General features: G+C 38.0%; 1 protein-coding gene across 4 annotated transcripts in view; it reads left to right on the top strand.

Annotated features, from left to right (window-relative positions):
- Nucleotides 1–14,497, top strand: part of ATG5 (autophagy related 5) — a 77,756-nt gene that overhangs the window by 49,127 nt on the left and 14,132 nt on the right. Inside the window, exon 7 of one of the 4 annotated variants that reach the window (XM_017739602.1) lies at nucleotides 10,962–11,109. The exons of the other annotated variants lie outside the window; for them this stretch is intronic. Coding sequence (XP_017595091.1) covers nucleotides 10,962–11,032 — 71 coding nt within the window. The 3' untranslated portion in view covers nucleotides 11,033–11,109. Of the gene's footprint in view, nucleotides 1–10,961; nucleotides 11,110–14,497 lie in introns of those variants that run through there. 4 annotated transcript variants of the gene reach the window in all.

Genomic DNA, 14,497 nt, shown 5'->3' with positions numbered 1-14,497 from the left:
TAGCTGTTTCAGAGATGTTTATTTCTCCAGCCGCATGGCCGGAGCTCTGCTGAGGAACTGTTCCAGTCACGGGACCAAGGGTCCTTCTGCCCGCGCAGGGAACACAAACCAACCAATGGGAACGAGGCTGAGCAGGGGCAGGGAAACCCTGTGTCTCTGCCCTCCCAGGGCTACACGGCGGGGGAGGGACCCCAACACCGCTTTCCACTAACTGTCCAAAAGATAAAGGAGATACCCATAGATACATGAATGTTAGCACCAGTTTAACCATCTTTAAGTACTTAACTGTCAGTATCATACAGACCCTACTGAAAATGTACAGAGGGAGTTTAAAAAAAATCAATTGAAAGGATGGATGCATTTTAACTTGGAAGGCAGTCGAGCACAAATTAGATGAAAGAAAGTCAAAAGCATTTATGCACAAGTTATTCCAGGATTTAGGGGATGATAATTTTTATGTGGATTTGCCAAAGCTGCAGATGATGAATGTGCTAGTTACTGCCCTTATTAAAAGTGTGAATGTAATGTAATTCTATCTGAATACCAGTGATGATGCTTCCCATCAGCAGCCTTCTTTTCAGATGTCGACAAAAGCACCAGTCTTTAATAGCAGAACAGAAATATGCTGTGCTAATTGCTTGCTTAGTTTCTGTTAAAAGCTAAAAAACCTTGTATTTACTCAACTTAGACAAAAAAAAGTTGGAAGAAGAGAAACTAAAGTAGGTACTATTCGTATACTTGCAAGGAGGGATGTGAAATTTGGGGGGTTTTGGAGTGTTGGAATATGCTTGTCTATTCCTGTATACATCTGCTTAAATTTGGCCCAGTTTTTACTGAGCAACTCACAAACTTAACAGTTTAATAAATCTGGTCCCTCACATGGGTGTGAGCTATCCAAAACTCGGCACATTTTCTCCTGTAATGCAGCTTTGTATTGTAGTGTCATTCAGTTGTTCGTCTTGTATTATGAGTGTTCTCTGCCCCTTCTGGTACTTAAGAGAAGGAAAACTGTCTGAGCTAAATGCAGAAAATAATGTGGGCTCCTCAGGAGGAGTGGGATTAGACTGATACATAGAGCCAGTGGAGCGGGGAGGCAGACTGACTGAACAAGTAATGTGGAAGAAAATGACAGATCTGGGAGTCATTAAATGTGATGGGGAGAGTGACTGTAAACAATGTGGCAGAATGAAAGAGATTGGGGCAAAAGTCAAAACCTGTTGTTATAAATGCGAACACCTGGACAGAGGAAGTGGGGTAGGAGATGATAAAAGGATGAGGGAGGAAAAGAAGCGTGTTGCTTGTGGGACATGCACAGAGTTTGCACATCTGTGAAAGAATGGTGAGTAGATACCCTGCTGGCCAAGGGATTTGAAGAAGGGATTTGGAGGAGCAAATTGACTCAAAAGTTGAAAAGAAGGGCAGTTTTTGCTGACAAGATGCAAGTAAAGAGGTGTTCAGATGGAGCTGGGGATAGTCAGATAAAGGATTGAGGAAAACCTGTTCAGGGTTTGCTGTACCCCAGACAGGAATACAAAGTAGAAATTTTAGGCGTGGCAACATGGAAAGAAAAAAAGGAAGAAGCAGAATTAGAACAAACCAGAGGGATGATAGAGAAAGGTTCAGACATAAAGGAAACTGACCTGAAAAGATGGATGCCCATGACAGCACTGATTCTTACTGCTAAGGATCATAGACAGGAAAGGACAGTGCTGGTTTAGGCTTTACTGCTAGAGGTCATCATACTCTGTTCACTGATTATTCAACTTAGCCAGTAAGTGAATTTGATTATTCTCTTGCTTGACTAAATACACTCATTAATTATTCAAATGTAATGTGCCCCATATTAAATGTTCATGCTCTAATGCAGCTTTGAGCTGTTAAAAAACCAACTAACTCTCCAGACTGCTTAGTGCCACTTTTGAGTTTTGCCTGTAGAAATGTTAGCAGCCATAACAAGGAAAAGCATCACCCTTTTCCATCAAATAGACTAAACTCCTGAGACTACAGAACCACAGTACATCTGTGCTACTGAAGTCTCCATGAAACCCATTCAGTAAAATCATTTTCTCTCTGATGCTGGATCACTGAGAATTTAACAAGCTTCCTCTGTCAAAGATGTTCCATCAGCTCAAAATACAGAGGAGATATCAGCGTAGGAGAGTTTAATTTGCAAGCATGTTTTGGAAACCTGGGATACTACACATAAAGGTTGTACTTCTAAAGCAGTTGTCTCCATTTGAAGTTGAATACTTGAAGTTTAGATGGTGTCAGAGCTGTAGACTGCCTATGCAATTGTAATTTCCTTACACACTTACCATTCATCTTATGAATGAACTCTCTGCCTCTCATCTCTCTTTGTCTTCTGTGAGACTATTATCTTTCTGCCCAGACTGGGCATGTTTTAGTGTCAGGTGTGTGTAGTGAAAAATCACAGTCCTGATTCTTGAAAGGATAAATCAAGAATTAATGTGCTTCAGGAAGTATTATAATTTAGACAGCTGAATACTGCCTTTGGGAGCTGAATTTAATTCTTTTTTCCTGGAGAATTCATTCATATGTGATTGCAGGTAAGCTGAGTGTCACAAACCCACACATTTTATAGAGAGGAGCATCAGAAAAATCTAGTGATCAGGATGAATGTTCTGCTGAACAGTTTGCTTGCTTGTACTTGTAATCAGTGAGAGCTCTGGGCCATTGAGTGTGCAAACCCCAGGCACTTTCTGAAGTAAATTTTAGGCCTCTCATAACTATCCTTCTGTCCCACCCTCCAAAAAATGAATATTTCTGGGCATAAGATCACTTTGACTTCAGTTTGTGATCTCTAAAATGATGATAATTCAGTCTCTTTCTAAAGGAAACTCTTGTTAAAATGGTTTCTGAAGGAAAAATAGATTGTAGTCAGACATTAAAAATTGTCTCTTTAGACATTATTTAGTATCTTCTAATATTTTTCTTGTAAACTTGTATGTTTTGTCTTAATCTACACTTTATTCCGGTGGAGGCATTAAAATAATATTGTAACAGAACAGAATACATTATCAAAGGTTTATTAGAAAATTATGAAAAACTTTTTCACATCTGGATTTTCAGACTATTCAGTTATCAAAGTTTAGATTTACTTAATTTTTCTAAACAAAGGGGATAAAAGTAGTATCTCATCAAAGATATGCTTAAAGGTATAATAGATACTGGAGAAGCAGGTGGTTTTTCATCTTTTTACTCTTCTTATCAAAGTCATTTAGGTATTTTTCCAAGCTGTATTTAACCTCCCTCTTTAGTGAATTAATTCACTGGTGACATTAACTTCATCTTTTCTTCAGTGCAACATAATCAATATGAACTTCTTTCTTTCTGTTTTTCTCCATCTGTTCACTTTTTTTTTTCCTTTTTCCTCTATGGTTTTCTCTTTTCCAATGACTTTTCATTCAACTGGAAGCTTCATGGTAATTGTGGTGGTTGCTTGTCCGTGGTGACATCCGTAACTGAGCTTTGTGCCGTGGGAACACAGAGAATATAAGGTTTTCAGACTCAGCATTTGTAGCCGTATTATGTGAGCTGTTCCTGCTGCCAGATTCTTAGGGACCACCACAAGAAGAGGGAGGGAAGGGTTTCAAGAACCACCCACAGTGTCTATATGCCTTTGCTTTAGGAAACATGGATATAATTAAGTCTTCCTTTTAACTGTGCTGAGAAAAATGTTTCAATGAAAAAATATATTTATATATACATGGATTGAATATATGCATTGATTACCAACTGTTGGAAACACAGCGTAAGGAGCATTGTCAAAAGAGCAGGTTAAATAATGACATTAAAAGATTGATAGTGAAAATGGTCTTTGTAAAATGCTGTGTCAATATTATTTTGGACTGTTACAGACTGTGGGTAACTGTTTAGCTAACTGTTTTAAATAAAACTGCATTTTATTTAAATTAGCTTATGAAACTATTTATTCAAAGCTTTTATTGTTTGTTGAAGTGCTGTAAAAAATGAAAACTTGTACTGTTATTCTCTCAACCCATACTTTCCTGTCTCTCCTCAAACTGGTCTTTTATTTAATTATATATATATTTTAAAAACATGTATATGTGAATATTTTCTTTTTGCGTAATGAATTCTGTACAATGCTCACCTTTCTGGGTTGCTAAACAGTTTTATCTCCTTAAACTGTTAATCAGAGAAAAACTGGTGGGCAAAAGGCTTTTTGTCATGGGCATTGTTATACCAAAGCAAAGAGTGGCTTCTGTTTAGAGTCCATCCTTTAACTCCTCAGATTGCGAGGAGTGTTGGCTTTATCTTCTCTTGTCCTCAATCACTGCAGTGGAGTTGGAGCAGAGTGCACAGTAGTTGGGAACTCATTTGTCAAAATGTGTATGAAGCATTTCATGCATTAGTAGTAATGGTCAGAAAGTGTAAAGAAAAGCGGTACTTGGAATTAGAGCAAGCACCAAGACGCCAGTGTAGTTCTTAAAACTATTGGCAATTACATTAATTGTCTTGACTGTGAAGAATACCCTGTTTTTCTAAAGCTGCAATGAGAATGACTGTCTGTGTTAGTAGCAAACACAGAATCATAGAATGGTTTGGGTTGGAAGGGGTCTTAAAATTCATCTGGTTCCAGCCCTGCTGCCATGGGAAGGGACATCTTCCACTAGACCAGGTTGCTCTAGGCCCCATCCAACCTGGCCTCAAACACTGCCAGGGATGGGACAGCCACAGCTTCTCTGCACAACCTGTGCTGCTATCTCCACCTGAGACAGGGAGTAAGGAATAGATTCTTTATATAATTATAAATTATATAAATTATATATTATTCTTTATATAATTATAAATTACAGCTAGAATTATAGCTGAGTAAGGAATTTATTCCTAATACCGAATTTAAACCTGCCCTCTTTCAGTTTAAAACCATTCCCCTTGTCCTATCACCATATGCCCTTGTAAAAAGTCCTTCTCCAGCTCTCTTGTAGGCCTGCTTTAGGTACTGGAAACATCTTTAAGAGTAATAAAATGTTCAGAGACCCTTCAAGGAAGATGCATTTATTTCACCTTGCATTGCTCCTGCTGCAGTACTGTACAGTACTTTCTTCCAGAAGGCTAGGTTAGAACAGATCTAATACAACCCTCTCTAATTTTGTGTCTAAATGAGTATTTAGACAGTAAATGTGTTAAATCAGCTGTTTGCTCATTAGCTGAATAATTTTTCTTTTTTTCCTATTTAGCTGCTTCATAGGCAGTGGTTGTGGTTATGTGGCAACAGAAACAGTAAGACCAGGTCATTACCTTCCACTGAATATTGATACATTTCATTTGTTCCACTTATTTGCTTTGTTCTGATTTTCCTGTGTTGACATAAAGTTTGAGAAGCAGTGAAGTCCTTCTTGTCATGTTTAATAAATATTAAAATCAGTATTTTCAAACTAATCCAATAATCACTTCCTCTGAATTGTGGCCTGCTTTAATCTTTCTTTAAGGCATGTTATATTTTTATGTTTAGATACTGAAGTAATAAGTTGTATTTTATCAGTTATGCAGCAGTTCATAAATTAAAGTCACCTCAGTCTGAAATTTTACTATGGATAAATCTATATTGTGTATGAGTATATTTTTTATTTGCTGTATTTCCATAATTATTGTTTAATTCAGTTTGTCTAAAGGCTGCATATAATTGAAATCAAATCTGGGAGTTGTGTAGTTATATAGAAATACTTAGCTTGATGTTCATGGACTACTATTCCTGACCATCTAGAGTTATTGGAAATCCTTACTGGAAGATGGGCAATTTCATTTCAGTTTTCAGTGTTTTAAGGTAAAACTTTAAAAGTTCTGTGCTTTGAACATAGCAAATTGTGTTTAGTTTTCAGTTGTGATCACCCTCTGTTGGAGGAGTGTGTGTACATGTGGGTTTTATATCTGCTTCTCCCTAGTTGTTCATACTTGAATCTGAGGCAAGCTGGTCAGTTAGGTTTTGGGGTGTTCCATTATATTTGATCCTAATTGCAGCATCAGGAAAGAGGGGTACTTATTTTTCAGTTCTTTTTTTCAACTTGCATTGACTCATTTTCTATCAATGTCTCTTCTTTTTCTGGCTCATGTTCCTTCATCATCTGTTCTAGTAATAGATAGCTCTTGCTGTCTTTGTTACTCTTTTAGTATCTGCTTTTGCATCCTCTAAAACAAACTTTCCTACTTCTTTGACTAAGCTCACTGTAATTTATTTAACTAATTTTGTAGATTTTCAGACCTTGGCTGATTTCCTAACAGGAATAGATCTAGTTCTCTGGGGTAGTAATTAGTCAGTAGTCACTTCTATGTTGTTTTTTTCTTTTTGCTTTCTGTCTTCTTGTCCTGTGGTGTTCTATTATCTAGACTTCTACTTCAGTTTCCTAGAGTTTTCCAACAATTTTTTGTATCATTGCATATGAAAATCTAAAATATTTTGACACCTAGGGGCTGTGCCTCTCTATCAGCATTCTTCAATTTACCAGTTTCTCTTGGTTTTAATTTGTCCCCCAAGATGACCAGTTCCTGGTTAGTTACTCAGGGAAGTCAGAATAAAGTTGCCTAGTGTCCCCCTTCTCATTCACCGTTTTACACTCTTGAAATTGTACAAGTATCCTTTCCAGCCAACAGTCAAAGATCCTATAGTTTTGCTTCTCAGGCTGTGCATCATGTACTTTTGAATCTAAGCTCATGACAGATGGCTTTTTTATTTTAGTATGAAACACCCATTCATGAGGACTCCAGGGTTAGAATTAGATTATTCTGATTATTCATGCTGCAGCCTGTAAACTCATTGTCTGATCTTTTTTCCTATGCTTGTGGATGGCACTTGCACAGACAAAAGTTGATTCTTTAATTGGACAGTTCTTGTGTGGTAAAGTGCAATTGTCTGCAGTAGTTCCAGTTCCAGAAATTTAGGCAGTCATTTAAATAACTTCAGAGTTATTACTATTTGTGGGAAGATTTAGTGGCTTATGCAGGAACAGGCTAAGATGAAGCTTGATATTGCTTGTGGTCTCTTAGACTGTGTTGTTGTAGTTTCTATGCAGGTAAGGAAGAGAAGATGTTAAGACCATGTTGTTACCTGCAACTGTAGCATAAGGTCAAATACCTGATATGGTAGAACATGTTACTTATGGGTATTCTTCCCCAAACTGATGAATAACAAAATTATCCATCCCTGAAGGAGGTAATACCATGGGTACTCTCCCCCACTGTCTAAAATCCTCTGTTTTTCTGAGATTAGGTGGAATAGTCCACCTACTTACAGCAACACTGTCATTTATGACAGATAATAAAATTGTTATCTATCTGTTGCTTCAAGGAAGTCATGCTGTGTTTCCCCATGATTTTCTGTATGTGGTGATAGTGTTCCTGTTGCCAGTTAAGGGGCCTTTGTTTCCAGAAGTAATATCAGTTCTGAACGTCAGCATTTATCAAATTGAAAAAAAAAAAAGTGAATAATTCACAACTATTGAAAAAAAATATTTTGTTTAGTACCGATTTATGAATTTCCTGTAAATGAACATCCTAATATTATAAACAGTTCATTTAGAAATAGTGACTCATCTTGTTAGGAGAAAGGGAGGAACACAGTATGATCTTACATAACTACAAAGCAACAACTGCAAGAGGAAACAGTGTTGAGTTCAACAGAATGCTTTGAAGAGGCAAAGGGTTAAAATGATAGAAAACAGAGTTCTGGGGAGGGAAAGACTTTTCCTCTTCCACACCAGGAATTTAAGACATTGGGCATAATGCAAAGATAAAAACTGTATAATGCAGAAGAAAGCAGTTTTCTTCCACTGCTATAATGTCTAAACAATTCTGGATACAATTTTAATTTGCCAGTGTTGTTGAAGTCTTCATAAAACTTGTTTTGATTTTTGTCTCATGCTTCCTTGAAGACTCAAATGGTAAACATTTGGATATAATGACGCAAACAGTAGGCTATCAATCAATCCCAGTTTTCACAGCATTGTTGTTCATTCAGAAAAGCTGTGTGAACTGACCTCTTTCTACAGCAGTGTCATTAGTTCTTTCAGAAATAAAACGAGGATCAAAAAGACTTCCAGGATTTTTCTCTTAAGACTTGCTGTACTGAATGATTTTGTAAAATTAGGGATCAACTGTTTTCAATTAACTCTCAGCTTTTTTTAATGTATAATGTATGAGAGACTACATATTAATTGTTTTTGTTCTCCCTCAGTTTTCTAAGCATTGACTTCCAGTAAATTAGTTAAACAGAAAATTGAATTTAGATTAGATTTGCCATGTAGGCTCCTAATTTTGATACAAATGAGAAATGGTGCAACAGAAGGAGGTAAATTTATGCAGTGTGAATGTGTTTGGATAGACATGAAATATGACTGGGCTTGCTTTGCCTGAGGTCAGAATTAGCTTGACTGTGGGCTTACTGTGGGAATTGGACCAGCACGGCACCATCCCAGTCCTTGCTGCTCTTGCAGTGAGCAAACAGAAGGAAGTCTTTGCTCCCCATGTCTAACTAGTAAGTCTGATTGCATGTGCTCTCTGCAGACTGGTCTCTGCTTTTCAGTGCTGTGGAGGTACAGTGTGGAAATACTTTCCCAGGCTACCTAAATTTAGAAATATAACAAGCCCTGGGCAGTTTTAGGCAGTTTATTAGCCACACTTTCATCCCACAAAGCTGTGAGAGCATTGTGAAGGGTTAGAGGTCTTGTAGAATGTGGGTGTGTACTAAAAGATGGTTAAAGCTCACCAGTGATACGAATTCTGGTCCACTGTCTCCTCTACTGTGAGAGTCATCTTGCAGGCCACAACTGACCTTCAGACCACTGCTTAAGCTATTCCTTCCTCCTCACATCCTTGGCTCAGTGGTGCTTTCCATATTGGAGGAGGTCATCCTGTACTTCTCCTTTCTGGTGTGAGTCATTATTTGTGCCTGTTATCTTTTCCTAACTAGGCCATCTGCTTGGATTATTCTTCTGCATCTGACTTTCATCTTACTGCCAACTTTTTGATTTTTGTTTTTTTTTTTTACACCCACAAACACCTACCTGCTCCAGTTGCCTTTTCTTTTTCAAGTTGAAGTGGAAACATTTTTCTGTGTAAAAATTGTGTACCTTTTAATTTAGTAGTCCTTTTTGATCAAAAGGGGTGGAAGTCCAGAGGTTGGCTTGAGATTACAGAAGTAATAGTCGTGACTACAGAATTAATTAATATAGTATTAATTTGTCATGACCACATGGAAAGGTGCAAATAATCTGAGAATAATGTGGCAGCTGTGCTTCTTGTTAGCCATCTTAATTTCTAAACAAATTCTTTACATAATCAGAGAGGGCTTCTGTTGTGTGCAGAATGTTCTGGCTCACTTGCTCTCAAAAGAAAACATAGTGGGTATGTGGGGCTGCTTGTGATCTTTCTGCATACAATTTCTTGGGAAACAGTGAACATAGCTTGGTTTTAAGGGCTTCACCAACTTCACCTCAATCAACTCTACAAGGATTATCCACTTGGTATCTTGTGAGTCCTTTGTTCCTGTCTTGTTGGCAAATGGGATGAAATTTAGTAAGTCCAAATGCCAGATTCTGCACCTATGACAGAGTAGCATGGAGCACAGATATAAATTGGGAGAGGACTGGCTGGAGAGCAAGCCTGCAGAAAAGGGTCTGGGGTTGCTGACCAGTGGCAGACTCAGTATGAGGCAGCTGTGTGTCCTGGCAGCCAAGACAGCAAACCACATCCTGGGGTGCATCAAACACAGCACAGACAGACAGTCAGAAGAGGTGACTGTTCCACTGTATTCAGCATTGGTGCAGCCTCACCTGGAGTGCCGTGTGCAGTTCTGGGCTCCACAATGTAAGGATGTTAAGGTACTCAAGTGCCTCCAGAGGAGAGCAACAAAGCTGGTGATGGGGCTGGAAGGCATGTCCTGTGAGGAGCAGCTTCCAGAGGTGGGGAAGTGGAGAGGGAGGTGCTAAGTTCTTGCCCTGGTATCCAGTGATAGGACATGTGGGAATAGCTCAAAGCCGCGCTGGGGAGGTTTAGACTGGACCTTAGGAAGCATTTCTTTACCATGAGTGTGGTGAAACACTGGAACAGTTTTCTAGAGAGGTGGTCGATGCTCCAATCCTGTCAGTGTTTAAGAGGCATTTGCACAGTGCCCTTAATAACATGCTCTAACTTTTGGCCAGCCCTAGATTTCTCAGGCAGTTGGATGAGATGATCTTTGTAAGTCCCTTCCAACTGCAGTAGTCTATTCTAGTCTAGTCTTTCCTCTTGCATCCAGCAACTTTGCTAACATCACAAGAGTAATGTGCTGTTTCTTTGTGACTTAGAAGTGGTTTCTGGGCATGCACAGGCACACACATTCAGAAGGGTAGACTGTAGGAAGAGGTACAGCAAATAGGGAAATAATCCTGTTTCTCGGACAAGCCTTCGGAAATTTTTTCAGCTTCAGCTAAATTTGTTCTGCCGGCCACCCAATAAGTTTTATTAGTATCAGACTCCAGACTATTCTCTTTAAATTAGTCAAAAGGCCAATGACTTCATTCAGGCACAACAAAGTTTTTCAAGTCTATCATTAACAGTAGTAGTATGAAATGGAGAAAGTAAAATCCTCCACAGAGCAAAATAACTTCTTCAAAAATTGAACTTATTTTGTTTGAAAATCACAAGCTAGCATTTGTAAAATTCTCTCCAGAAGAGAGGTGGGGTTTTTTTGTCCTAGAATAGTCTGCTCTTCCTGGGAACATCAGTGTTCTACCACCAATTTCCTGACTGAATGCTATATAGAGCTGGAAGTCCAGGCAGTTAAGAAAAGATTGTGGAAAATTACTGACAGAAAACCTGCCTGATTTCTAGTAATCTGCCATGTGTGTGAGTTTTAGGAGAATGGTTGGGTTCAAAGCATCTTGACAAAATGTTTTGGTTGTGCTGAATTTTCAGTTTTAAAATGAGTATTTTTTGTGTTTTAGGAGGAGACCTCAGGTTCCTTATGCACTGTACACGTTGCAGTGTGTTCCCACAGAACTTATCACTTAGATAAAAGATGAGTGAAGAGAGACAAAAAGGAAGGAGAAATTAAGAGGCACAGAGGGGTGATGTGGCTTGTACCTGGTCACATTGAGGTCAGTAGCAGAGTTAAGAATTGGATTTTATTGAGTTGTGATCTAAGTCAGTCTGTCTTACTCCAAAGAGGCCACAGAGGTCACTCAGTATGACTGAGCCATCAAAAACTTCACAGAAAGAAACCCAAACCAAACCTTCCTTCTAGTTTCTCATATATCGTTGCTCACAGAAACAATCATGTCAGTAACAGCTGAAGTATACAAAGTACATAGATTTACACGATGTTTCTTATGGTTGGTTTCATAGAAAATGTGACAATTCCTTTAGTACTGTAATTGGTGCAAGAGTAACTGGAGATTTGGGTCTACCAAAGCTTTCAGGAGATAGTAATAACCCTCTGTGAAGACCCACAGAGACATTAATAACCCTCTGTGAAGTTCTCAACCAGGACGCTGCAGTGCACAAACGGATTTAAATGTTGTGGTCTCAGTGTTTTTATTTATACTAGTAAACAAAAGAGGGTTAGAACATGTGTTGTTTGTGCTGTATGACCATTAGCAGTTCTCTGGCATAATTTTGGTCAAGGCAAATTAATATTCTCCCAGAAAATTTGAGCAGTGTTCATGGATTAACAGTCTGGGGTCTATTCTCGATAGGCAATAGAGAGAGGGAGATAATTTAGCTGAACGGGCATGAGCTGTTTGTTCTCTGGCATTTGCCCTGAAGTTCGAAGAGTGAGTTCTGGCCCATTTTTTGAATTATATCTATACCTTTAAATTAGGTGCACGTACTGTGTCTTTGGGGGTTGTCTGAGTAAAATCATTCCCATCTTCCTTGCATCTCTCTTACAGTCTGGCTCTATTTTGCCTTGATGCATATAGGTATCACCTGATTTTTCCAGGAGATAAACCTCTTACAGGGCTGGAAAGAATAGAACCTGCAAAACTAAAGGACCTACAAAAATAATTAGGAGAAAAGTAGCAGTTTTACCAATAATGTAAAGGAGAACAATCTGCTATGTGTCCTACTCTCTTCTCTAAGGATTCAGCAGCACTTGCTAACAGTAGTTGTCCCCTGTTTGAATATCTCATTTTAATCAGAAATTTTAATAACTTCACATTCAGTGGATAACTTTATATTTTGCTCTGCACCTGTAGTCATTTGGAGAATATCTGTTAAAAAATAGGGGTAAAACTTTTCCTTACATCAAAGCCAAAGTCTTATGCAGTGGTTTGGCCCATGCACAGAGGGGCTACGTCAGTAAAGATCTGAATGCACTTGTGCTCCCTGTCCTTTTTCCTGATGTTATCATCACCACATTTACAATGGCAGAATGCAGCGGGTCTCTAGACTATAGGAAACTTCACTAGGTCCAGTATCTCTGTGAAAGCTGGCAGCAGCCATTTAAGCCAAGAAGCCCCATGTATGGACCAGATACACAAATAGATGCCCTTCTGCCACTTGTGATGTTGGGCATCAGTATCCTCAGATGGAGGGTGGTTGCAAAGCCAGTTCTCTTTAGTGCTGCGAACTAATGCAGCCAAAGCAGTGGTAATTAATTTCAGAGCTGTGTATGTTTGTCTACATAGCTAATGATTCCTAGTAATCTTGCTAACTAATTGAGGATGCTAACTTAGCAAATTTTGTTTGCAAGTGCTGTATGTTTGTGTTCTAAGCTTTATGGATCTATTTTTCTACTCTGAAGTGGAAAAATATGTTCTGAACTCTAAAAAATATTTAGGTTATGAGTCAAAAAATAAAGGTTATATTATAATCTATCAGCTTTGCAGCTAACTGTCTTATTCTTTCAGAATGGAAAAGCCAAAAAGAACTTTTGATGAAAATTTATTTCCAATTTTGACTCTGACCAGGTAGCTGTTTTGAGAAGGGGTTGTTATTTTTTTTTAAGTTAGTGTTCATCTTTCCTGAATTTTTAAATGCTAAATTCTTTAATTTTACTTTGGTAGAGATCTCTAAATACATCAGTCTGTTAGCTCAAAAGAACCTACAGTACATGTACAAAAAAAAGGTATTTCATGTGTGCAAACTCCACAGCCTGCTCATTACAGAATTTATTTTTCAATGAGTAAGAGCCCGGAAGAAGCTAATGTAAGTATTTTAGCAAGGGTTTGTATTTCTCTGATAAACAGCACTCCCCTTCTGTTTGTGATCACAGGATGAAAGCTCTCTAAGCTTGTATATGTACATTTTTACTGCTACATCATGTAGTGTGCTCTTAAGATTGAGATCTCATTCCCCAGGAAGCATTTCTGTCTAAGATTAATTGCCCTTTTAAAATCAGTGTTTGATGTATTCCTTTGGCTATATCCTGACTCACTTTAACCCTCTTTGACCTGACCCCACTGACTATTACTGCCGTGGCTGGAGCAGAAATCCTTCAGCCTGATGTATGCAGTACAGACTTGAGCCTGTGGTTTTTCACATCGATGGATTCAATTAGCTGAGTTTTTACTGATCAGCTTAGCAGAGGTTGAAGAATTTGTCAGACATGGAACAAAACTGTCCATACTTTGGGTATAATTGAATAGCTCACCTCAATTTTCACATGTAGTCTGCTTATGAAGTTGTTTACTTTGATAAATAATACAATAATATTCCTGGAAGTAGCATTTTTAAAAAGGAAAAAACAGTTTATTTTTCTCTAGTTAAATAGGGGAAGGCACAAAATATGAAATAATAGCCATTAAGCCTCCGATCTGTATGTGTTGCTTATCACTCTTCAGCCAAATGTTTTCAAATGGTAATTATGTCCCAATGTCCACTTTTGAATTTGATGTATTAAACTGGGCAGATAAACGAGCAATTAGTGTTATGGCTTGAAAACAAGTAAATGTGCTGGTCTCTTCTGTACTGAGAGTGATTTTTCAGAAACAGTAATCCTTCTTTGCTTTGCTAGGGATAGGTCATCATTTGATTAGCTGAAAAGTTCTTTATAAAAGATGGACGGCCATTAGGATCACAGAATATTTGCAGGCATGATGTGAATTATAGTAACTTGAAAATGAAGTAAGCTTGAGGTTGAAAGTTCAAGAATGCCATTAAAAACCTTTAAAAGTGTATGAATGTGCATATACTTAGGGGATATATAATATTTAATAGAAAATTTGTTATTTAATTATTTGGCATAATACTATTTTGAAAACAATGACATTATAAAAGTTCCCACAAACTATTAGTAACAAGGTCTTTTACAGCAAGATGATTTGCTTTAGACCAAACTTTGTAGAGAAAAATCTTTATCAAATGGGATTCTTTTTTATTTTGGTGTTGTTTTTTTTTTTCCAAGAACCACATTGATCACGTTTAGCTCCCTAGCTATGTAAAGAGATAGCCCTAATTTCTGAAGGTCAGTTGCACAGTTTGGAGGGAAGGGCAACGTCAAATCTAATTAAGGGCATAGTGCATGAAAGGGTTAACTTAT

The sequence above is a fragment of the Corvus brachyrhynchos genome, unplaced genomic scaffold, assembly GCF_000691975.1.
Source record: "Corvus brachyrhynchos isolate BGI_N302 unplaced genomic scaffold, ASM69197v1 scaffold14, whole genome shotgun sequence".
In the NCBI taxonomy this organism is placed as follows: domain Eukaryota; kingdom Metazoa; phylum Chordata; class Aves; order Passeriformes; family Corvidae; genus Corvus; species Corvus brachyrhynchos.
The sequence above is the reverse complement of the archived record's forward strand: the minus strand, read 5'-3'. Positions and strand labels throughout refer to the sequence as shown.